The 26,397-nt window shown below is 40.9% G+C and overlaps 1 protein-coding gene across 3 annotated transcripts; it reads left to right on the top strand.

The window, feature by feature from the left end:
• The first annotated feature begins 5,239 nt into the window (after window positions 1-5,239).
• FKBP10 (FKBP prolyl isomerase 10) lies at window positions 5,240-25,795 on the top strand. Of its 3 annotated transcripts, none has more exons than XM_042474752.1 (11): window positions 5,240-5,335; window positions 6,419-6,648; window positions 11,019-11,164; window positions 11,958-12,147; window positions 14,750-14,895; window positions 17,044-17,233; window positions 17,965-18,110; window positions 19,535-19,724; window positions 20,623-20,765; window positions 21,841-22,004; window positions 24,539-25,795. In XM_042474752.1, the coding sequence occupies exons 1-11, from the start codon at window positions 5,255-5,257 to the stop codon at window positions 24,719-24,721; spliced, it is 1,809 nt and encodes a 602-aa protein (XP_042330686.1). In that variant the 5' UTR covers window positions 5,240-5,254; the 3' UTR covers window positions 24,722-25,795. The 3 variants fall into 3 exon arrangements, with proteins under 3 accessions (XP_042330686.1, XP_042330687.1, XP_042330688.1); XM_042474753.1 differs by lacking the exon at window positions 5,240-5,335 and adding an exon at window positions 5,445-5,596; XM_042474754.1 differs by lacking the exon at window positions 5,240-5,335 and adding an exon at window positions 5,449-5,678.
• Window positions 25,796-26,397: the final 602 nt, after the last annotated feature.

Here is a 26,397-nt window from a genome sequence, read left to right as displayed (position 1 = left end):
GGTTCAAATCCCCACTCAGTTGTGGAAACCTACTGTATGACCTTAGGCAAGCCTCTCAGCCTTAGAGGACAGCAAAGGCAAACCCCTGTGTACAAATCTTGCCAAGAAAACCCCGTTACAGGTTCACCATAGGATTACCAAATGTCAGAATTGAATTGCAGGCACACTGTAACAGCAATATATAATTAAAGGTGCTAGATAAATTCATGGAGGATATGTCTATTAGCACATATTAGCAACTGTGCTTTAATTATTGGAGGGAAGGAATGGTCAGCCCCCCCCCCCCCTTACCTTTTGTGGAGGCTTCCCTAATTACAGTACTGTTTTTACAATCTACAGGGAGAGAGAGAGATCTAATTAAAGATCTATCTATCTCCCCTTTCCTCCAATAATTAATGTGTAATGGCTAAATAGAACTTACTGTATGTTCAAATATTATAATTTAAAATAAACCTCTATTACCCACCCCAATAAATAACACAGAAATGGAGGGAGGGGATCAGTACTTAAGCAGAGGGATCAGATGGGTTGGGTATACTCTTCTCTTGAAAATCATACAGTATTCCAAATTTTAAGAGAAAGAGTGTTGTCACTTAAGACTGAACAGCTGATTGGTCAATAAGAAACTGCTCTTTGCGTTCTTTCCTAGAGGCAGCTTAATTTGATAAGACTATGAATTCCAAACACAATGTTGGTGTGTTAAAGCAAAAACTAAAATCCTATGATATTTTGATGACCATATATATATATATATATATATCTCAAGACATTAATAGTACAGTTATTCCACTTTCTCAAATAGTGTTCAGTGAGAATTATAGTTTTGGGAGTGAGAGTGAGACAAAATAATTTTACCAGACAATTCTTAGCATTCCCAGCATTCCTTAAGAAAAGCCACAGCAGCTTAAAACTAGAATCCACTGATGTTGTTGAGCATACAGCCTTCCATGTGGGGCACAACTTTCACAGCCTACTTCATCAACCACCTGGGACATCTTCATCCAGTGTTTTCTGTTTTTATTATCTAACTTTAGATTTTTTTTAGTTCGGATCAGTCTGCAAAGGGATCTTGTAGCACCTTTGCGATTAACTGAGAGAATTAAGCTGGTAGTATAAGCTTTCACAGGCTTACTGTGTATACTCATGTATAAGTCTAGAAATTTAGGTTAAAAAACTGATCCCCCAAAAAATGTGACGACTTATCCATGGGTCAGTGTAAGTACTGTATCTCAACTCTTATTTAAAAGAAGGAACCATCTCCTGGTGAAAAGCAAGAGTATAATACGTGAAGCACTGACACCTTCTACTCTCTCATCCATCCAGTTTTAAGAGTAAGCACAAAGAGTTATGTCTGCTTGAATTTTGCTTTGCTTCATCCTTTAGATCCTTTGCTATATGCCCCTTATAAGTCGATGTAGAACTCGATTTATCCACGGATCATAGCAAAATCCATAATTTTAGCCCCAAAACTTGCCCTCGATTTATACATGGGGTCGACTTATAGCTGAGTATATACGGTATATCTACTTCCTCAGATGCATGGAATGCAGATTTTATAGCTAGCATATGGAATATGAAGCCAGAATGTCAGGACTTTTTTTAGCACTACTTTATTCCTTTCACTCTTGCAAATAAAAAGTAACAGTCTTACCAACCTGAAAGAGAAACAACAGAATTGGAATACATCCACAAACTCTCGTCCATTGACAATGGCTTAAACAGAGGCAATGGTTTCCTGGCACACTACACACATTATAACTCTAGTTAACACCCCAGCCTCATGAGGGCTCTCATGGCCAGTTCATCACATCTCCTTTCTGGTTCCTAGCCAGCATCACACTAGTTCCAGTTACTCCCTCCACCATTCATATGGTTATCTACACATCTTGGCTTTAGGCAACATCTTTACTCCTATATTTGTTCCCTCCCACACACACAGTCCTAAAAGTGAACTTGTCATCTCATCATCATATCCACAGGTTTTGCATTTTTATTGCAGTTCACATATACAACCTGATAATTCATAGCTATACAACTCTCTTCTTAGGCACTTCATTCTATGCATCTCATAAAGTAGACTTAGGACCAGAACACACTGCAGAAATCATCCAGTTTGAGACGGCTTTAACTGCCCTGGCTCAGTGCTAAGGAATCCTAGGAATTGTAGTGTGTTGTGGCACCAGAGCTCTCTGACAAGGAAGGCTAAATATCTCACAAAACTACTGTTCCCTGGATTCCCTAGCATTGAGCCAGGATAGTTAAAGCCTTCTCAAACTGAATTATTTCTGCAGTGTGTTTTGGATCTGTGTTAGCAGTTCATCACTGATCATCACAGCGTCCAAAACACACTGCAGAAATAATCTAGTGTGAGAACGCTTTAACTGCCCTGGCTCAATGCTAGGGAATTATAAGGATTGTAGTTTTGGGAGAGAGCTCTGGCGTCACACAATAAACTACAGTTCCCAGGATGCCCTAGCACTGAGCCAGGGCAGTTAAAGCAATCTCAAACTGGATTATTTCTGCAGTGTGTTTCGGACCTATGTCTTTGAATTCTTACCAGTTGGCATTTGACGTCAGAGGAAAAGAAGGGCCTAGTTGTTTATTTATTTTATATGCTGCCTTTACCCCCAGAGTGGGACCCAAAGCAGCTTACAGCATGAAACCAATCAAAATCCACAGTGCAATAAAATAGCCATAAATAAAACCCATCACTAACACTTCAGGTTGCCATGCAAAACATCAGGAAGATACTCTTCTAGAACATGGCCACATAGCCCCAAAAACCCACAAAAAACTATGGATGCCGGCCATGGAAGCCTTCGACTTCACAAATCTTGGGGACATTATACCCTCTCAAATGGCAAACCTCCTTGTAAGAAGTATTGCAAAACAACAACAACCCTAGCATAGGTGTCTCTACACTGTAGAAATAATACAGTTTGGCACCACTTTACGTTCTGTAGTCCCATCCTATAGAATCTGGGATTTGTAGTTTTACAAGGTTTTAGCTTTCTCTGTCAGAGTGCTACAAACCCAAAATTACAAATCCAGGATTCTGTAGGACAAAGCCAAGGCAGCTAAAGTAATGTCAAACTGCATTATTTTTACAGTGTAGAATAAGATACAAGTTGACTTGAAAACACATGAGTTCCAGGTAGTATCTCCAATTGAGAGATTGCAGTTTTGAATTCAGATTTGTGAGGGGGAGGCAGAAATAAATAACTTCTGTTCTTTATCATGAAAGGGTGTTTTCGCCGCCCAAGATACTTAAAACACTTTTTCTTCCTTCATGCTCCATTCTGCATGCGTAATATGGATCAGAGGCGATTCTACCACAAAGCAAGCTGAGTCAGCCTCCTCAGGCAGGTACTGTATGTGTGTTGGCTGTGGTTTCATTTAGATTTTCCAGCCTTAGGGAATCAAATTGTTTTAAGATGACTCTTAGTGAAGGTACAGAAGGCTCATGTGAGAGGTATGTAAAATCAAGCACATGGTCTAGCCAGTTGTTGTTGTTGCTGTGTGCCTTCAAGTCGTTTCCAATTCTGGCGACCCTAAGGCCATACGTCATTAGGTTTTCTTGGCAATATCTGTTTTGCCTTTGACTTCTGCTGAGGTTGAGAGCATGTGACTTGCCCAATGGATTTCAGGGTTGATTGGGGAATCAAACCCTTGTCTCTGGGGAGCTGTAGTCAACACTCAAACCACTATGCCGCACTGGTTTTTAGTGTGGGTTGTTAGGTACTACTAAAAAGTTTTTTTGTTTTGTTTTATTTCTCAGCTTTGCCCATCTGCTGTTAATGTTTTTTACATGGCTGTTTGACAGTGGAGCATACTCCCTTGGAGAGTGGTGGGGTCTCCCTCCTTGGAGGTCTTTAAACAGAGGCTGGATGGGCATCTGTTGGGGATGCTTTGATGGAGAGTTCCTGCATGGCGGGGGGCTGGACTGGATGGCCCTTGCGGTCTCTTCCAACTCTATGATTCTACGATTCTATGGATTAGAAAGCAACAAAATGCTATTTTATTCCTCATCTTTTATAGCTGCACTTACAAAATGAATCCTAGAATTGGAAGAGACCCCAAAGGCTGTCCAATCCTTTCTGCCATGCAGGAAGATACAATCAAAGCACTCCTGACAGATGGCCATAATATAAAAAAAGATCTTACAGCTCCTATTAAAAATTGAAGAAACAACAGACTTACACATTGTTACCTTAAATACTAAAGTGGATCAGAATAAGGATTGCTCTAATCCAGCATCTAATTTCTGGTTTAATCTGCTAAAGGACCCATTTGTTTGTCTTTTTGGCTGTCCACAGGATCCTCAGCACTCTTCTTCAGCACCACATCTTGAGTTAATTGATTTTCCTCCTCTCTTCTTTCATAACTGTCCAGGTCTCACATCCATACATGGTAACAGAGAATACAATGGCTTGTATGATTCTAACTTTAGTTCTCACTTCTATATCTTTTGACTTGAGGATCTTATCTAGTTTTTTCATGGCTGCCCTTCCCATTTCTAAGCTGCATCTGCACTGCAGAAATAACCCAGTTTGACACCACTTTTAATTGCCATGGCTTACGGAAACCTATTCATTGTAATTTGTTGTGGCACCAGTGCTCTTCGACAGAGAAGGCTCAATGCCTCACAGAACTACAGTACAGTCCTCAGAATTATGTATAGCATTGAGCCTTGGCAGTTAAAGTGGTGTCAAACTGGATTATTTCTGCAGTGCGGATGCAGTCCTAGTCTTCCAAAGCCTACATCCATCTTTATGACTCTATGAGCCTTATCACACTAGATGGACCTTGCTCAGAAACAGGTTTTTAAAAGTAGAAAAAACCTGCAAATGCGGGAAGTTTTGCGTTTGCACCAAACAGCAATAATGCAAAAATCAAGCGAATGGAAAGTGGTAAAAATGTCACACTTTTTATTTTGGGAAAGTTCCTGAAAGTAAACAGTGTCAGTTTTGTCCACTTTCCGTTTGCTTTATTTTCACGTTATTGCTGTTTGGAAGAAACGCCGTCTGAAAAACATCTTTTCTACTTTTAAATCCCGTTTCTGAGCGGGATTTGTCTAGTGTGATAAGGTCCTGTGATTCTATCTGCTGGAGGCGGAAAGAGAGAAAAAGAAAAAAGAGAGAGAGAAATAGAGTACTGTATCTATCACCAATGGTAGCTTGATTTTTAGCAAGTCTTCTTTTTCCTTTCCAGGGCCGGCTGAGTGTTTTGAGGCGGTGAATTCCACACATTCAATATGTGTAAAAACAGCTTAGAGGGCAATTTTCTACCAGGCATTTGGGAAGCTGAGCTCTTTCTTGCAGCCTGGAAGGACCACGTAGGCTCTTTCTGCCAGACCCAACAAGCACTAGGACCTGGAAGAGAAGATTGAGTCATTTTTATTACATATATTTATATATATATTAAGGCAAACCCTCTCCTTTTGTCAGGACTTTTGTCTGCCTGGACACGCTTTCAAATAGTTTTTCCTGAACTCTTTCTACACAAAGCCCATCCTCTCCCTACACGCACCAAAAAGGATCCTTTATTATTTTAAAGTTTGACACAAAATATGAGTTGTTTAAAGTATGAAGAGATGGTAATATTAGATTGCGCATTCTTGTGATTCCTAGATAAAGCGGAGCGAAGAATTTATTCCGCTCAGAGGAGGAGGGGAAAAGGTGGGAAAGCTACCAAATAATAAACATTTAAAAAACAGTCAAGAAAGGATTTTAGGAAGTCGGTGTTTGTTGAACTGCCTTTTTAAAATGTCTGTTAGTTGGGATATGTAGTGTTTGTTTAACTGTCTTTTTAAAAACTCCCAATTAGTTGGGATATGTAGTGTTTGTTTAACTGTCTTTTTAAAAAGTTCTTATTTGTTGGGATATATAGTGTTTAACTGTCTTTTTAAAAGCTCCCTATTAGTTGGGAAATGTAGTGTTTGTTTAACTGTCTTTTTTCAAAAGTCTCTATTAGTTGGGATATGTAGTGTTTGTTTAACTTTTTTAAAAGTCCCACTTAAGTTGGGATAGGTAGTGTTTCACTGTCTTTTTACAAAGTCCCTATTAGTTGGGATATGTGGTGTTGTGTGGTGTGTGTGTCTTTTTGCCATATAGGGCCTTTGTCTGAATTTTGATATGGTTGAGTATCTTAAAGGTTTAAAATACAAAAAGGGGGGGAAGGTTTTTGTGGGGAATCCTCCTCCTGAGTTGCAAAGCAAGCCTTCCTCCTATAAGGAGGAGAGAGCAAAGTGAAGGCCCTGGGGCTCTTTGTGTGGGTCTGTGTGGTACCCAAGCCCAACAGGCCTCCTTTTTTACACGTCTACAAAAATTTGTGAGGGGTGGTTTGGGATATAACCCTGCCTGCCTCCTCAGCCTCCGCCCCATATTGCCTCCCATTGAAGCTCCTTTTCTCTCTCCAGACCCAGCCCTTGAAGCAGCTCCACATTATGGGCTCCCTATTCAGCCTCCTCCTCCTCTGCTTCTTGGGCCTTTGGGGGGTCCAGGGTTTGGGGGACCCTGGCCCTTTGGAGGACGTCGTCATCGACAGGTACTACATCCCCAAAGTCTGCTTGAGAGAGGTCCAGATGGGGGACTTCGTTCGCTACCATTACAATGGGACTTTCCAAGACGGCACCAAATTTGACTCCAGGTACTCTTCCTCCTCCTCTTCTAGGGATGGGATGCTGGCAGGGATGGATAGATGGGTGCCTTTGCAAGCTGGCCCTCTTTGCTCAGGGTTCAAGGGGCCCACTCTCCAGAACAGACCCAGGTTGAAGTGGAGCCCAAACTGTTTAGGCTCTGAAAGGGGGGGGGTATTTGGGGGGGGAACCCCTTCCCAGAAAGTTTGAGGCAGAGAGCAATTCACCAAGTTTGAATGGCCTCTCTCCTCCTTTCCTTTCTTCCTCCCTGCTTCTGGGATGGTGGAAATAGCTTTCCTAGGAGTAACTGCAGGAAAGCAGTTTGATTGACACACACACCTCTCTCTCTCTCTCTCTCTCTCTCACACACACACACACACACACACAGAGTCATGGTGTGTGTGAGATGTTTTATGTATATTTTATATATCTGTATTTATATAAAGCTATTGCACGCTCTCACACACATGTGTGAGGTTTTAAATATATATGTGTGTGTGTGTGTATAATATAAAATCTATCACTCATTCTCTCTTACACACACACATATACGTAGTGTGTGTGAGAGGTTTTGTGTGTATATATATATATGTATACATGTCACACAAAACAAACAAACAGCTTCAATTATATACCACTTAATACTTATATGTTTGTCTATCTATATAAACCTATCACACTCTCTCTCACACACACACATATATTCCTATCTATTAGTCTCTCTCTCTCTCTCACACACACACACACACATATGTAGTCTGTGAGAGAGGTTTTATATGTATATATATCACACATGTGGTGTGTGAGAGGTGTATATATATATATATATATATATATGAGAAACCTCTCTCTCTCTCTCTGTCACACACACACACACACACCCCTTATCCATCAGTTTCTCTCTGTCTCTCACTCACACACACCTACATACATATCACCTATGTGTGTGTATGTGTGTGAGTGAGTCTGAATGACAGGGTCACCATAAGTCAGAAACAACTTGAAGGCACACGACACACACACACACACACAAACATGCATACAAGATGATTCAAAAAAGATGGTGCAAAACTAAAGCTGTTCCTAGTCGGTTTTGCACCATTCTTTTTGAGCCACCCTCTGTGTGTGATACACACACACACACACACACACACACATATACATTTTATATGTTTTGAAATGGGAGGATTCTCCTTGGTTTATATGGTCCTGTAGTATGTCTGTCTCTTTTCATGATCTGGCCTCTTTGAGGCCTGGCAAAAAGCAATGAGCCCTGCCGACTGTTCTCGGATGCGGTTGCATGGGGCAATGGAGTTGCCAAGGCCGGCCTCCCATGGAATGGGAGAGCTGGAAGGATGGAGGGTTGACTTTGCAAAGACCCAGATCCAAACAACAGGCAGCCTGCCCAGGAAGGAAGGTGGGCAGGTTTTTAAAGCAGAAACACTAGGAATGGAGTGGATAGATGGATGCTTAACGTTGTACATTTGGGGTGACTGGCTGATGCAAAAGGGGGGGGGAATGAAACCCAGTAAATCAATTACACTTCAATGAACATTGTTTCATTTCAACAACTCTGAATTCATATTTCCCTTTAGTGGCAAGTAATTTACAGCTCTATATCTTTCTGTGACCAACTTGCATTGTTGGAAAGATCTTCCTCTTGGGTGACAAGATGTTCACATGGTGGAAAGTGATATTGTGGAACTCGCTGCCACAAGGTGTAATGACAGCAGCTGCTAGCTTGCAGGGTTTTCAAGGGGGATTGGCTGAATTTGTGAAGGATGCAACCATCAGTGGCTAGTAGCCAGAATGGTTATAGCTCCCCTCCAGTATTTGAGGTGGTAGCCTCAGATGAAGGCAAAGACCAAAACCCCTCTGAACAAATTTTGCAAACAAAACCGGCACACAATAGGTTTGCTTAGGGCACAGTAAGTCAGAAACAACTTGAAGGCACACAACAACAACAACAATTTACAGCTATGTTTGGGTACATTGTGGGCAGATCCTGGAATGAGAAAATTTGGAAGACCTTATCAAATGCAACATCTTATTAAATTCATCATGCATGCGCCCAATTTCATAGAAGTACCTTGTGTCAAAATGTAGTGCTGTAAAGTTGGTAAAAACTAGAGAGATACATGGTGGTTCTGCACTTGGGTGCTCTCTTGGTTCAACCTCCATGAAATATTGTGCAATTTAATCTGAAGGTCTTGCACATCTTACCCTAAACATTGACAGAATTATCGGGGCGTTCTGAAATTTGCCTCAAGTGTCAGCCTCCATTGCTTCTGCTTTCATATGGGATAGCTGTGTCAGCCAATGTAAAAGAAAAATGCCAGCCAGTTAAAATAAGCCATGAAAGGAGATGGCGTCCATGACAGGAGCTGTAGTTTTGGCTGTAGACGTGTCATCTCCACGAGGCTGCAGCTGCTTGTACTGGGGGGAAAAGAAGGAATGAAGAACATGATGGTTTTAAAAGCAGGATTTGGGAAGTTAAAAATGATGATTTCCACTCCCACTCAGAATACACATTGTAGGGAGCGTCAATCCTGCAAAATGCATATCATGGTTTGTGCTAACGTTTAGTTTTCAAGATAGGATGGAAAATTCAGTCCCTATTAAAAGCACAGTCAGATTCGGGAAAGCTATGCAGGCTGGTCCTTCCTTTCCTCCAGCTACACTCAGAACGCAAAGGAAGTTGGAGATCATGTTTCACTTGCTCCTTTCCATGCTAGTGGAATGCAATTTTTTTTCCCTGAAGCAAAGGTTTACAGAATTGCCTGCTTAATAAACAATACAGCCACATCCCTGCTTCAGAATCCAATTTTTATTAAAACAGTTGGGTTCTGTTTTTGCAGTGCAACTGGAATTAACTATCGATCCTGTCTGAAGATTCTCTTCTGAATAGCCAAATGCATCTCGGAGGCAGCAAAGTTTACTTGCTCTCCCAGTTGTTACAGTTCTGATTTTTCAGTCCTGGTTGTCAACTAGTTTAACAGAGAAGATTGTCAGCTAGTTTTATTTTCAGGAAGAAATAGTAAGTCAACCTTCCTGTGAAATGGACTACTGTGTATACTCATGTATAAGTCTAGAAATTTTAGTCAAAAAATTGACCCAAGAAATCCGAATCGATTTATCCATGGGTCAGTATAAGTACTATACTTTAACTCTTATATATGTAAAAAAAGGAACCATCCCCTGGTGAAAGGGAAGAGTGTAATCTGTTTTAGAAGCTGTCCCTTATACTCTCTCATCTATCTAGCATTTAGTGTGAGCACAAATAGTTATTCCTGCTGGAATTTTGTAAGTTCTTTGGCATTGTTTTCCTTTGCTTCATAAGTCCTTTGTTACATGCCCCTAAATTTTACCCTCAACTTATCCACGAGTCATATCAAAATCCATAATTTTGGCCCCCAAACCTGTCCTTGACTTATACACGAGGTTGACTTATAGTCGAGTAAATACAGTATTTGCAGACCCATTTTCATAGCCATCACTACCCCATGTTCCTTTGCTGCTTCTAAATTGACAAATAGGGTATGAGGTAACATGGAAGGCCTACACAAAAGGCACCAGATCCAGTCTGATCTTAGAAGCTAAGCAGGGTCAGCCCTAGTTAGTACTTGGATGGGAGACTGCCAAGAAATACTAGGTGCTGTAGGCTGTATTTCAGAGGTAGGAGTGGACAAAACCACCTCTAAGTATTCCTTGCCTAAAAAAGCCCTATGAAATTCATGGAATTGTCATAAGTCGACAGGCAACTTGAAAGCATGCACACACACACACGTACACACACACAGAGGTGACATGGATCAGATTTGACCCTCCAATTGATAATCTTAATTTTAGAGTTTTGGACATGTGTTTATACGTAGAGAGTGCAATGAGAATAACTTCTTTCTCCTTTTAGCATTATGCTGATTCCAGCCATGATCCTGCCACTGTGGTGTAAAAACATCATGGATGTATGAAATTATTGTTGTTTAATGGAGTCATAGGCTACCTTTTAGCTAAGCCACTCACAAAGCAGATTGCAGCTAAGTCAACCAACATTCAATAGACAATGAATTAAAATAACAAACAGGAAGTAACATTTGATATGGAAGGAGCAGATAAAACTTTAAACATAGCACACCAAAAGTTATAAAGGCAGACTGGATTAATAAGTTTTTTAAACATTTTCCACATTCTGATCCATTGAGAGTACTATCTTCTGCGCCTATCTTCTGAGCTTTTTTTTTTTAAACCGTTGAATGTGTTGATTATCACAACATCTTATTATATGTTACTGGTCAAATTAGCTTTCTTAATTTTTCTTTATTTTTTAGTCTGACTAATTCTGCTCTCCCCTTCTAATAATGGTTCCCTCTCACCTCTACAGTTATGATCGGGGTGCCACTGTGGCAGGTGTGGCAGGTGTTGGGCGGCTCATCACAGGCATGGACAGAGGCCTGCAGGGCATGTGTGTGAACGAGAGACGGCATCTCATTGTACCACCTCATCTTGGTTATGGCAGCATTGGTGTTGGTGAGTGGCAAGTTTCTGACATGGACTTGAAATCAAGAAAAGAAGCAGTATTGACATTTTTTTAATTGGGGAGCTATTTCTCAACCCCAAATACATGTGTACCCGCACACAACACACACACAAATCTGAATGTTTCTCTAAATTCCTACCTTTCAGAATTTCCAGTTCCAATAATATTGCTTTACATGATTTTACTATCCATAGTGTTTTATCCATTTTTATCACTTCTTCTTATTGTGCACTTCCCATGACAAGCACAACGTTGTAATCAAGATGGGCAACTTTGGGTCTAGGAGAAACAACTTCTGCCCCCTTGACTTTTTAGGGGCCGCACAGTTAGTCAGGAAGGGTCCCCCCCAAATTCCAAACAGAATTGGTAAGAAAGCCACTTTTGTGTTTGAAAAATAAGTGTTTTTCTCATTCACAAACAATGCAGTGGGGGGACCTTGCAAGATGAAGTGTTTCTCTTAGAGATCTCCAGAAATAACCATTCCACCTTTTATTTTTGGCCAGAAAAAGGGCTAGAGAATCTAGAGGAATCAAGAACTGCAAAAAACAGACTTATCAGCCTCATGCAGCCCCAAAGCCAAATGTCATCCACCGTGGATGTAGATAGATGTTGCGGTGATGAGGAGAGTGATGGCAATTAACTACTACTATAACAACAATAACATAACATGAAAGATGCAATGCCAATGGAAAGGAGCCATGTTTTATAGTATCTGCGCTTTCCAGAATCCCTGAATTGCCCTCTGTGTCTCCATGATAATTTGTCTTATTTTCAATCCCATAGCTGGTCTAATTCCCCCAGACACCACCCTCTATTTTGATGTCATCATGCTTGATATTTGGAACAAGGAAGACAAGCTGCAGATCACCACTTTGTACAAACCAGAACGCTGTAACCGCACAGTGGAGAATTCAGATTTTGTGCGTTACCACTACAATGGTACACTTCTGGATGGCTCCCCTTTTGACTCCAGGTAGGAAGTGCTAAAAGAGTAGGGTGGGGAGGCTGGAGTTTGACTCAGAAGCTGGGGCAGAGGGCTCTTTCGCACTACATAGTTATAACAGCATGATCCCACTTTAACTGCCATGGCTACATCCTGTGGAATTCTAGGACCTGTAATTTGGTGAGGCAGTGGACCTCTCTGGTAGAGAATTCTAAGTACCCCTCCCTAAATTGCAAATCCTAGGATTCCATGTAGAATGGAATCATAGCTAATTTGGAGTCATAGTCCTATAACAGTATAGTGTGAAAGGGCAGAGAAGGAACATCAAGCTAAATACTATATATACTCAACTATATGTTGACCTTATGTATAAGCCAAGGGCAGGTTTTGGAGGAAAAATTATTGATTTTGATATGACCCGTGGATAAGTTGAGAGTAAACCAAGGGGCATGTAACAAAGGAGCTAAAGAATGAAGCAAAAGAAAATGATGCCAAACAACTTAGAAAATTCCAGCAGGCATAACTGTTTGTGCACACTTTAAAGGCTGGATGGATGAGAGAATAGAGGGGATTCAGTGCTCCCAGGATAGATTACACTCTTGCTTTTTACCAGGGGATGATTCCTTTTTTATCTAAGAGTTAAAGTATAGTACCGTAAATAATAAAATATGGTTATCTTTCTCCATTGCAGAAACCTACTATTCCATATTTTCTTTCCCATTTCTTTGTCATCATGGGATCCTCACCATTTGTGCTGTAGCACAACAGAGGCAACATGCTTGGCAGAATGAGGGGTAGAACTAATTCTATCATTTCATTCATTGGGGAGGGGAGAATGCTACTCTTCAGTGCTTCCCTACATAAAAACTCTTTGTACAAGTAGAAAATCATCATGGCATGAAGCAGGCTAGTGTAGAACACTCCTTGATGCACTCAGGATCAGCCTTATCATTAGGGAAAATGAAGCACTTATCTCAGTCAGTAGACATGGGAGAAGGGAGTGTTAACCAGGAGTTAGAAAACATTGCTGCAACCCCTAAAATAGGGTTAGAAAGTCCACTTGTGGTTTTGATAAATGAGTTTTGTTTTGTTTGTATGTTAAACAGAGCAGGGTGACCATGTAATGTCTACAAAAGGTGAATTCATACTTCTGGTGTGTTCCAGGAAAAGCGATTCGCCTTTTCTTATTTTGGCCAGGGAAGGTTGATCCATAGAGGACAAAGGTCACAAGACAGCCTTGAGTGGCTGCACTTTACTATTCCTGCCCTAAAGCTATCCTGGTGTCTTCATTAAAGATGTTGCCCTCTTTGTTGTTGTTGTGTACCTTCAAGTCATTTCAGCCTTATGGTGACCCTAAGAGGAATTTATAATGGGATTTTCTTGGCAAGTTTCTTCAGAAAGGGTTTGTCATTGATGTCCTCTGAGGCTAAGAGAGTGTGATTGGACCAAGGTCACCCAGTGGGTTTCCATCGATAAGCCAGGATTCGAACCCTGGGCTGCAGAGTCATAGTCAAACGCTCAAACCATTACATCACGCTACCCCTATGCCAGTGCTGAAACTAAGAGGCTGGATTGGAAGATGTGTCATAAAGTTACACATGAGCAGAACTATGAAATGCCTCCCTTTCACTCCACCTCAAACTCACTTTTTAGGTGCTGCAGTCCCTATCCCAAGATCGTCATTGATTGCCTGGTGAAGAATGGGGGAGAGGGGTAGCTGAGAAACATCAGCGATAGTGATCAGGAATCATCTGGGACTTCCCTGTAGTTTGTTAGAAGTCCTAAAGCAGTGGTTCCCAACCTGTGGGTTGGGACCCCTTTGGGGGTCGAATGACCCTTTCATGGGGGTTGCCTAAGACCATTGGAAAACACATATTTAATTACATTTATGAACTAGCAATGAAAATAATTTCATGGGTTTGGGTCACCACAACATAAGGAACTGTATTACAGGGTCACGGCATGAGGAAGGTTGGCAATCACTGTCCTAAAGGATGATGTTGATGCTGTGTGTTTAGCTGTAGGAACATAGCTGGATGCTTCTATGCTGCTCCCCAATTTTCCACCAGTTCAGTGGTGTGACTGTTATTTACTGACTTTAGTATAGCCTCTCTCTCTCTCTCTCTCTCTCTCTCTCTCTTTTTGGCTCTAGTTTGTATTAGCAACAGATGTACAGGTGAGGAGTGGCAGGGGGGCATTTTCTTCTACTTCACGAGTTAATTATTTCCAAGACTGGAAATGACAATTTAGAGATAACCTGCCAAAGTATGTCAAATAAGAGCCAAACAGCTGTATAATAGCCTGTGCGAAAGAACCAATAAAGCCCCAGCTGTGTTAATATTCTGGCATAAAACTGTAGCGAATCAAAATGTTGTAACATTTTGTGTCCCAGTGTGCTTTGAAAGCAGTATGAGAATAATTCGTTCATATCTGGTGTAAAAACAGAATTACATATTCATATAACTAGTCAATAACTTACACCATATGGGTTGTACATTAATTACCGGAGGCAACCAAATAAATAGCAATTTATGAGCTGGCTATATTGGGCTAGTGCTGCGGTACCAAAGTTTCATTCTTCATTTAATTGTCTTTCCTTGTATCTCTTTCTCCAACTTCTTTGGTATTTCAGCTATGGAAAAGACAGTACTTATGACACGTATGTAGGTTCCGGCTGGCTGATCAAGGGCATGGACGAAGGCCTCCTAGGCATGTGTGCTGGAGAGAAGCGGAGAATAGTTATCCCTCCATTCCTGGCCTATGGAGAGAAAGGCTATGGTAAGTTGCTCAGATCCATGAGCACCATAAACACCCTCAAAGCCCTCTGTCCTGATATTGATGTCAAAAAACCCAATATTATATCTGCTAATTTTTATTCAAGGAATACATTATTGCACATAGGGGAGAGTATGACACAGTATCTATTTTATTTATAAATTAATACATAGCTGTATGAAATTGGGACTATTTGTGCTAGCCTTATCCCTGACCTCCATGAAGATATTTTTCTGGGAGGCCCAGCACATTTGGGCGTATGCATGTGGCCCTCTAGTTGTAAGTTATTTCTGACTTATGCAACCTTAAGGTGGGGGTATCATGGGATTTTCTTGGCAAGTTTCTTCAGAGAGGGTTTTCCATTGCTGTCCTCTGAGATTTAGAGAGTGTTAGTTGCCCAGAGTCACTTAGTGGGTTAACATGACCGACTTGAGATTCGAACCTGGTCTCCAGAGTTTTAGTCAAGTGTGCAAATCACACCATGCTGGCTCTATGTGGGCCTCTAGACATACAATTTCTTGAAGGCTTGGAGGTGCCAGGAGAGAAATTATACAGTACACACTTATTCTTATGATGATGCTGTTATTGACAGTAATGGTGATGCTTAATTTATTTTACAAGAAAATAAAGAATGGCATCTTCTTATTGAATAACACAGATGTAAGTCCATCTTGCATCTGCATGGCTCTTTCTTGGTTGTTGTGGACGTCAGAACCCTCTACCAGTGACACAACCTTTTACCTGCTGCTTCCTCCTTCCAGCATATCTATTTATTGGAGAGAAGGGGAATTGTAGGGAAATGTCCATCTGTGTTCCTGTAGTTGAACACACAGCAGTGACATCATCCTCCAGGAATCCAGATTCCAGAGGATGCCTGTTGATGTGCATCCAGCTATAGGAACATAGCTGGACCTTCTTTGCCACTTCCCCCCACCTCTCCGCATCTGCTAGTTGTGGGAGGGGGGCTGCAGCAGCAAAAAAGTGAGGGTTTGGTGGGGGGAGGATTGACTTTATAATATGTCTTCTGGTGCAGGAGTCATTATCTGTATATGTACATAGGTAATTATAATTTTAAAAAGCAACATCTTTTGGCTGAAATGAGACAAATTCAAATTGAACGATAGCATGTTATCACACATGGCAAAATAAAGTCCAGAATTTCTGGCAGGAATGTGATATCTAGTGTTATATCCTTGTGACTGTTTTTGTATTCAAGATCTCTACGTAGTCCTATTTAGGGGATATATAAATACTGTGAATTCCTCCAATCCCCACTTAGTGGGCAGCAGCCATTGCAACTGAAGGGGGTCTGTTCCCCTGTTGATCAGGAATCAGTTGTCTCACCTCACCCCCTCATGTGGGTGATCCCTGGCTTGAGGGTGAATTGCAGTGGGGTCCTGCGCCTGTTCTCCTGAAGACTATTAATGGGAGGGGGTGGGAACATCAGTTAGCTGCTTCCTGATTGATGGGAACAGACCCCCATCAATCTCAGTGGATGCTGCTCACTAAACAGGGATTTGGAGATCAGGACCATGGCATAACACTTCAACTACACTGGTTATGCCTTCATAACCCCCTAATATGATTGTGGCCATAGTACTATGTATCAGTCAAGGGTAGGTTTTGCGGCCAGAATTATGGATTTTGGTATGACCTGTGTATAAGTCGAGGGTAAAACATAGGGGCATGTGACAAAGGATCTAAAGAATGAAGCAAGGGAAACAATGCCATACAACTTACAAAATTCCAGTAGGCACAACTGTTTGCGCTCACCCTTAAGGCTGGATGGATGAGAGAACAGGGGGTCATTGCTTCCAGGACAGATTATTTTCTTGCTTTTCACCAGGACATGGTTCCACCTTTAATAAGAGTTAAAGTACAGTACTTACATTGACCCGTGGATAAGTCAACTCAGGTTTTTTGACTAAAATTTCTAGACGTAAACATGAGTATATACAGTATTTTGTTACGTTATTCCAGGCTACTGAACAATGATCTCAAAGGGACAATACTTTGAAAGTAGATTAAATATCACCCTCCTATCACCTCTTTGTGGCAATCAACCAGTGTAAAACATAGTTCATCCATCATCTGTATCAATCTGGCTGTGCTGCAGCATGAGCTGGACTGGTTCATCTTTTATTCCCTTAGGTACTGTCATCCCTCCTCAAGCCTCCCTGGTTTTTGATGTACTTCTGGTGGATCTGCACAATCCAAAAGATGGCATCTTCTTGGAGCACCTGGAAGTGCCAACTTCATGCAAACGTAAATCTGTGACCGGAGATTTTGTACGCTATCATTATAATGGCACCTTGATGGATGGGACTCTCTTTGATTCCAGGTATGAGGGAGAGAAACTCAGACAGGGCCAGGAATCAAATCATGGACCATATCTTTCCATATCCTTTCTGGTGATATGAACCTGCCAGAACTCTTAAGATTTTCAGGGAAAGGCTTTCTCTTGGTCCCGCCACCATCATAGGCTTGTTTGGTGAAGACACGAGAGAGCCTTCTCGGTGGCTGCTCCCACCCTCTGAAACATCCTTCCATGGGAAGCTAGGCTGACCCCCCTCCCCACTGGCCTTTTATCAACAGGCAAACACTTATCTCTTAAAGCAGGGTTTTAATATATAATTGCACCCAGGGAGGTTTCTTATTGGGTGTTTGTTTTTAATGGTTTAATATATTTTAGCAATTTTTCATGTTTAATTTATCGTATTGATGCGGTGTTTTAATTATGTTTTAAAATTGTACTGTGTTGTCATTATTGTTGTTTTATGAGTTGCATTGGGTCCAATTTGAGAGAAAGGCAGTGTGTAAAATAAGTAAGTGAGTAAATAAATAACTATAAGAGAAGAGCAGAAATGAGAAACTGATGAGAGTTCTGTCTGCTGCTGCTTATGGTACCCACTTGCAGTGGGAGCTGCTAAACAGAGCAGAAGCTTCACTCTATGGTTTGCTTATGGTTTGGAAAATCAGAACAGAGAGTTGGCTGAAAACAGAAAGTTCACATTCTCTGCTGACAGTGGCCATTACTTCCTCCCCATTGTTTCTTTTTTTCTCCTATTCCAGTTACTCACGAAATCACACATATGATACTTACATTGGAAAAGGCTATGTTATCCCAGGAATGGATCAAGGACTACAAGGGATCTGCATTGGTGAAAAGAGAAGAATCATCATCCCTCCCCATTTGGCCTATGGTGAAAGTGGAGCAGGTAGGACAGAACAAACAGATATGGTACATTTTTCATTGCTGCAAATGTGCAGGAATCTGTCCCCAAACTTGTCCTATACTATCCCCAAATGAGTTCCATTTTGAAACCTCTGCTCAGTTTCAGTGGCTCAATAAAACAAACATAATCATTACTGTTTCATTTTTAATATACAGGTGCTGTTGGGATCCTCTTTCCTAAGTTATATGCAAACAGTTAACAGGTCTATGGGTGCTTAGTTTATTAGCATCATCAAGTTATAACTCTTACTATACAAGTACAAATTAGACTATGGAATTTATCTCAAAGTTGCCCATGAACCTCTCAATGTAGAACCCCAGTTGTCCCAGGACCAGCTAGCTGTGTGGCCCAAACATTTGTGAGGTTCTCTGTAACATTAGAGAATCTGAGCCAGTGGCAAACGGAGGGTGTTGTTCTTACAGCTACAGATTCACTTGCAAGAATAAAAGACACTGGGGTGAAAAAGATGGCAGCGAAGGTCTGCACTGAGAACGTGCCACTTCCATTCACATCAGGGCTGCGGCAGGTGGATTCGCCCAGCCCCAATCTGGACCACCACGATGGTCCCTAACTGGCCTGCTGAAAAGGAGAAGATTTTTCTGTTCCTTTGCTGGCTGTTTTTGGGCTGGCTCTTCCTGAAAGAGCCACGACTGGGGTGGATTCCAGCTGTGTTTGGGGTGTGCATCATCTGGACACCACACCGCCAGCACAATCTGATGACAGACCTTTTGGTCCATCTGTTTGAGACCATTAACTGTGTGTCATAGTTACCGGTTCTCTGTGCTTGATTCTCATGCCATTCCAAATAACATTTGGAGAGATGGAAACAACGTGAACCATGTGATGTTGCCCATGCCTTCCAGCATACAGTTCTAGAGGAGTTGTAAATATGTTTTTAGATCTGAGATAGGCACCCATGGCCCTCAAGATTTTTTAAGGAAAGCAATTTCTATAATCTTCCATCATTACCTGTGCTGGCTTGGACTGCTGGAAGTTGAAGTCCAACATGCTCAGTTCAGCTAGGGCTCAGTTCAATAACAATGCCCTACATGAACTAAATGGGTATTCAAGGGTCCTTTGCAAGATTCTTCCTGGGACAGACATGAAAATGTTCCTCTGCAGATGAATCAGTATGTAAAACAATTCCAGCAGGTAGAATCTCTCAAAACTAGACAATGAAAAAAAGGAAACAGAAAGTATCTATGAAGTGTGGTGCCTTAGCATACTGGATGAGGTTCAGGAGCACTTCTTCTCAAATAGTGTAGGGAAAACAAAATGTCTTGAAACAACCGTAACTGTAAGATGACTTTGATGCATAGATACAGATATATATACATATGCCCATATAACTCTGTCCATGTATCCATTCATCTCTGATCTTCATAAGTAATCTTCTTGTCTTCAAGGGAACAAAATCCCTGGCTCAGCTGTCTTGATCTTCGATGTCCATGTCATTGACTTCCACAATCCCACAGACTCTGTGGAGATACAGACAGTCTACCGGCCTACAGACTGTAATGTCACCACCCAAGATAGAGACTTTGTTCGCTACCATTACAACTGCTCCTTACTGGATGGAACCAAGCTCTTCTCCTCGTAAGTTGTATGCTGGGAGTTCAGTTTATTTAAATGTCTACACTGACTTCTTTAGGACAGAGTGACTATAATGGAAATGTTGAAACATAATCCATAAAATAAGCAGTTTTATAGCACATAAGCACAGTTAAAAGATTTACTGTGTATGTCAAACACACAGGCCTATGCTTAATTTTACTTTTCAGTGTCAGAGGTAAAGCCTAAAATGATGGCACTGAATTTAATTTTTTCAAGAACCTCTTGAAAAATTCAAGAGCTCATCTTTTGCATAGATTTTTAAATAAAATTTCTGCAGATGCAGAAAGACTGACTTCCTAAAACTATCAGTTCTTCCACACTGCAGACATAAAGCAGTTTGACACCACTTTTAACTGCCATGGATCCATCATGTGGAATCCTGGGATTTGTAGTTTGGTGAGGTATTCAGTCTGGTCTTTTGGAGCGCTCTGGAGCCTCACTAAACTACAGATCCCAGGAATCTGTGGGATAGGGTCATGTCAGTAGTGTCTATGCTAATGTTTCATGTAGTTCTTTTTTCCTCCTACCCATGGTTAGCAAAGCAAAATAAAGTACAGTTGGTCTGCTGTACTGGCAGGCTACCGACTTGTGAATTCAACTGCCCATGGATCACCACACCCCATTTTATTCAGTGGCAGTGCATGCATTTCAGCCCCAATTGATTAATATGGGTCTTGAGTGTCCTCGTTGTTTTCCATCTGCAGTTAAGTCCCGGAACTGAACTCCAACAGATGGGAAAGGTCCACTGTACACAAAATAAAGAAATATATTCTAATTCATATAAATTTATATAGGTTGTCTACCTAGGGTTTTTAAGAAGAGAATTCTTAGGGGAGAGCCTTCTCAAGCAAACTTAATGATCTCTGTTCCCTGTTGACAGCCATGACTATGAACATCCTCAGGAAGCCACTTTGGGCACCAATAAGATAATCGAAGGATTGAACAATGGCTTGCTCAACATGTGCTTAGGAGAGAAACGGACCGTCATTGTTCCTCCACATTTGGGTCATGGTGAAAGTGGCGGTAAGCTATTTTGACTGCTTCAGACAACAAAAGTCCTGATCACATAGGACTTATGGGGGGGGAAACAGATAATGGGTGCACAGTCCATTACAATTTCTGCATTAAAGAATTAAAGCAGAATTAAAGCATTAAAGAAATGAGTGTGCCACAATATTTGAAAGTCCTGATGTGTGACTTGTACTCAAGACAAGAAGCTACAATTATGGTAAAATATGGAGAAATGGAATGATTTCCAATGTATTTTATGTATATTATAGAGCCAGAACATATATGTAAAGCAGGATTAGTTACAGAAGGAGATATAAAAATTGAAGTAAGAAACATAAACAAACCATCTGCATGACTACTAACAGAGAATAACAAATACTCGAACGATTACTAAAGAAAGGCAAGGCAAAAGTTGCAAAAACAGGTTCGTACCTGATATTAAGAAAACAAAAATAATGATCACATATTATTTACATAACTTTAAAGTAGATGTTGAAAATATGAAAACAGTTAACGATTTTCCTTAGCTTGGCTCAGTCGTTGAGCAGAATGGAGACTGCTGTTAAGAAACCAGAACAAGAACAGGTCCCTGTTTGCATGGGCCAGAAGGCCCATCCTTCCTTTGTGCGCCGTTCTGTTAAGATGACACATATCTCTAACACCAGTTCTGGGGCAAGTGGTCCAGATGATATCTGGTATGTTCCACACCAGAACAGGGGTATAACACCTTTTAAATGTTTTTTTAAAAACTTACCTGTTAGTTTGGATCTTTTGGCAAGATCTGGAGCTCTCCGTTCCTGTATTGCAGCAATTGTTTGCAGGGGCATCCTGATGAGCTTTCTGGCATATCCCCCACCACCAAGGGGCACTTGTTCTGAGGTCAGAATGATACTTGACAGCAGTTAACAACAAACATCTGTACTTCACCTTTGTTAAGAATAACGAGAAGCCTATATTTATAAAGCCCAAATACTTAAAAATGATGACAGTACAATTTAACTGTACCATTCCTGTATCTGTAAGTATCTCTAGATGCCTCATAGTTAGATCATCCAACAGTGCTGATACATTCATCTTCATTTTTTAGCCCGTGGTGTACCTGGCAGTGCAGTTCTCCAATTTGAGATTGAGCTTCTACATATGGAACCAGGGGTTCCAGAAGGTTATCTGTTTGTCTGGCACAGTGAGCCACCAGAAAATCTATTTGAAGCCATGGATATCAACAAGGATGGCGAAGTCCCATCTGAAGAGGTATGACTATTCTGTTTTAGAATGTGTGTGAATGTGCCTAGGGATAGAGGAGAATTTGACTATGAGAAGTGGGGAACTGGGTGCATTGCTAAATCTGCTTGCACTGGATTAAGAATACTTAGTTCCATATAATATATTCAGGAGTAGCCATGTTGGTCATTCAGCAAAATACAACAGAATCCAAAATCCACAAAAGAATGAAAACTTTATTGGCCAACCCAAATTTACTAAATACTTCATGCAAGCATTCAAAGACCCACTGACTTCTTCATCAGGCAAAGGATGATAAAAATCATTCAGGAGAAGAAAGATGTTGATGGTAGAGTCACAAACCTACATTTTGTATCAGATGTTGTTTCTGTTGTAATTTCAATTGTTCTGGAGCGATCTCAATGCAGGCAAAGACCATGTGGGGATCAGGGACAAAGGGCAATAAAATGTGAAGTCCAAGGCTTTCATGGCCGGCCTCCATAGACTTTTGCGGGTTTTTCAGGCTATGTGGCCATGTTCTAGAGGAGTTTCTCCCTGATGTTTCGCCAGCATCTGTGACTGGCATCTTCAGATAACTCTTAGACTTTTATTGTTTGTATTTTAATTCTTGAACCCAAGTTAATTGAGAGCACCATTATAGTCAGTTGCATTTCATAAAAATCTATGGGCAGTTCCCAGTATTGGAATACTGCTAGAATAACAATAGAATCCAGCAGAAACAGAAGAAGTCACAACTTTCTCTACTTCTGCATTGGCTTTGGAAATCTGGGCTATGAGGTAAAACAGAGCTGCAGAGGGAAGGGAAGAATCAAGAGTTTCTGCCAAGCCAATGCCGGATTTAGGCCATAAACCGAACTTTTACCTCCCGTTTGCTGCTTTTGTTGAGAATAACCATCAGTTGGGGGGCTGAAAATTGGGTGTTCTCTTCTTCAACTGTGAAGCAAAAAAGCAGTGTTCAGTTGTAGAGCAATAGATCCATAGATTGCTGAATGAAGCAACAAATAGGAAATACTGAATATTTTGGTCATTATTTACATTAAGATATGAATAAATCAAGATCCTTTCTAATGCATTTTTTGTTAAAATAATTAATGCTCTTCCTCCGCCGCACAGCTAGCCCTGGTGTTACTGGGCAGGGGAGGCAGTTCCACAGTCTGTAGTCCTCCGAGGACGCTGCTGGGCATATCTGCTTGCTTCATACTCTATACTTCTTTCTTTTTGTTTCTCTTCCTGCATCCTCCTTTTCTTCCTTACAATTTGCACTTTGTGTAGCCATAATTAAAAAGAATGAAAATAAAAACTGTAAGCTAGCATCCTGTATTGCAGTTGCAGATTTGTAACCTAGAATTATGGATCCATAACTGCTCTGTATTCACTAATGCTGTGTATCCATGATTGTTGCCTTACCACCTCTATTGTGAATGTCCCTCTAAACCTACATAGGAGATGCACCGAATAATGGAGGGTGTTCTGCTGGCAACTAGGACACAGCATAATGTTTCCAACCCCCTTCCATCAATGAATGAGGTTACAATGAGAGATTGCAACAGGGATCCTGTTTTAATTGTTGTAGCCTTGCTGGCTGTTAGGAGTGGGTTAGAAATTTTATCCTTCTGCATCCCAATCGCCAGCAAAATAGGCCACCATTGCTCAGTGTGGCCGTTGGCTGTTAAGGTAGGTTTGAGTGGTCAGGTCAGGAGACCTTACTTAGTTACACATTGTGCATTATAGCACACTTGTAACTAAACAGGCAGTGTAGAATATGCACCTATTAAGTTAAATGTTATTCCCAGGTAGCATATTAGTTTCAGTGCATCTTAAATATCTGTTGGGAGTTATCTGCGGGTGAAATTGTGTAATACAGCCTCTATACTGAATACCAGTGTGGCACAATGGTGTGGATTAAAGCTCAAAACATATTGCTAACTATCCATTGTATATTTGTAACCTGCAAACACAATGCATAGAGATGAAGTTCATACACACACTCCCTGTGTATTTTAATGTGCTATTTCACGCCAAATGGTCCCACATGCACAACTCCATTTGTGCTGCTATAAGCTGGATACTTGCTGATTGTCCAAAAAATCAGTCTGCATGCATAGTACAACTTACACTTGTGTATGTCACTTAGAAGTAAGATAGCCATTGTTGCCCATTGCACATTTTGTTGTTGTGTGCCTTCAAGTAATTTTTGATTTACTGTGACTCTTAAGGTGAACCTATCACAGGGTTTTCTTGGCGAGATTTGTTCAGAGGGGGTTTGCCATTGCTATCCTCTGAGGCTGAAACAATGTCACTTGCCTAAGGCCACTCAGTGGTTTTCCATGGCTGAGCGCAGATTGAACCCCTGGTCTTCAGACTCATATCTGAATGCACAAACCACAACATCATACTAGCTCCTAGATCAGTACAAAATGACCAGCCTTAGACAATGCATCATAAATAACTGAGCAAACCAGAAATAGGGACATAGTATGTATTGATGAACGTGTGGAAAGAACTTACCTTCTTCCTTCTTTTCTTTCCTTTTCACCCCTCAGTTCACAACATTCATCAGCTCCCAAATTGCAGAAGGCAAAGGTCGCATGATGCCAGGCTCTGACCCAGAAAAGGTTATCAATGACATGTTCCAAAATCAAGACCGGAACAAAGATGGGAAGATCACAGCAGAGGAACTGAAGTTGAAATCAGATGAAGATCAAATTCAACATGAGGAACTTTAAAAAAAAGAGGGGACTCAGGGCCTGGGGCTCTTCTTGTTTTTAAAGTACACCAATTTGGTGTCTCTTTCCCTACACAGGGGTTTATTTGCTCTCTACCTCTATCTTGAGTTAGAGAGACTGGACCTAAGGAAGACAACACATTTTCTTCCTCTTTTGGTACCATTTTGCTTTTGATATTTTTTTGGGGGGGAGTATTTAACTGAGATTCTGTCTCAAGAAACCAAAAACGGAGTCAATATCATAGTTAACACCATAGATTTCTCAACCCACTGGTGTCTTTTTTGAGACCAATTTCATTTCCCCACACCCTTTAATCCAATATATTTCCTCAGATACATCTCCAGAGGGAGATAGTTTGGAGTGGAAACTATGGAATTGAATCATGTCTCCTGTTCCATCAGATCCAGGTGCTCCATTTGGGTACATTGGGTTCTCCTTTTCAAATTAAAAAAGAAGTCTTATTTGGGAAATTTAAATTGAGTGATAGGAATCAAGTAATTCAGTTTTGAGCAATTTACATTGCTCAGTCTCTAGAGGTTTTCAGGGAATTGGGAATATTAATTATGTTTTGTTCTGGCAAAACTAGCTATGGGAAGAAAAATATGGAGATAAGGGGCTAAATCTATTTGTTAGTCTGAACTTATGCAGAAGTGTTGCATCAATGAGAGTTATTAAACTAACTCTTTTAGAAACTTTGGTGATTCAGTTGGTCTGTTGTAGCTGAGACTAACAATTAGACACTTTCTCCACTATTGTTTTCCTGGCAGGGTTTTTGTATCTCTAAGACCTCTGAGAAAAGTGGATCCAATAGATACAATTTTTTTTCATTGCTGTATCTGTGCCAGGAAAGTCTGCATGTATTGAATTTCTGCCATATTGAAAAGCACAAGCCTTTTAAAACTGCAGCATTTGGAAGAGCTTTAGAAATCTCACTGGGTTGATTAGGAACCTTTATGATTAAAAAGTAAGTGTGGAGTACAGCTCTTTCGTTTCATCAGTTCTGCTTATATCCTTTTGATCCCCAATGTATTGGTCACCAGACATCAGTCAATAAAATCCAGATTCCTCAACCAAGTATACAAATAAACAAGGATTCTGAGTTCCCAATCTCAGATCCTTTTTTGAGGAGTGCAAGTCACTCATATTTGCAATCCTACTGATGCACACCTGCATGCTGCAATGTTTCTGTCTAAGTGTTTCCTGGATTTTTCTCTCATGTCTTCTTCTTACCTCAAGCTTCCTAAGGTGTATTGATCTTCCGCTGGAGATCCCCACAGTCGTAGAGAATATGGGCATATTGTTTAACCAATTGTGGCAATGTAGAGGATGTTCTGGTCCTCGCCTCAAAATATTGGGCTTGTGAAGTGCTTTGAAGCCAGATTGGACCCAGTATTCCCGCACTAAACCCCACTGGAACTAAACCCCACTGGATACCAAGAGCCCACTGTATCATATACTCCAACAATTCATGTATCCAAGCAATTCCTTTTATCATTTTTGCACAGCACAGCTGGGCTTCCTGGTTGTCCTGGACATGGTAGGAAAAGAAATGATAAATCTGAGACTAAATAATTTCAAATAGCAAACAAAGATTTGTATTTTTTTTAAAAAAATGGTCATTCAAGTTAAAAAGATAAAACATTTCTGCATGTAGTTAGTTAGCTTCAGAAACTCAG

This window comes from Sceloporus undulatus, chromosome 6, assembly GCF_019175285.1.
Source record: "Sceloporus undulatus isolate JIND9_A2432 ecotype Alabama chromosome 6, SceUnd_v1.1, whole genome shotgun sequence".
NCBI lineage: Eukaryota > Metazoa > Chordata > Lepidosauria > Squamata > Phrynosomatidae > Sceloporus > Sceloporus undulatus.
The sequence above is the reverse complement of the archived record's forward strand: the minus strand, read 5'-3'. Positions and strand labels throughout refer to the sequence as shown.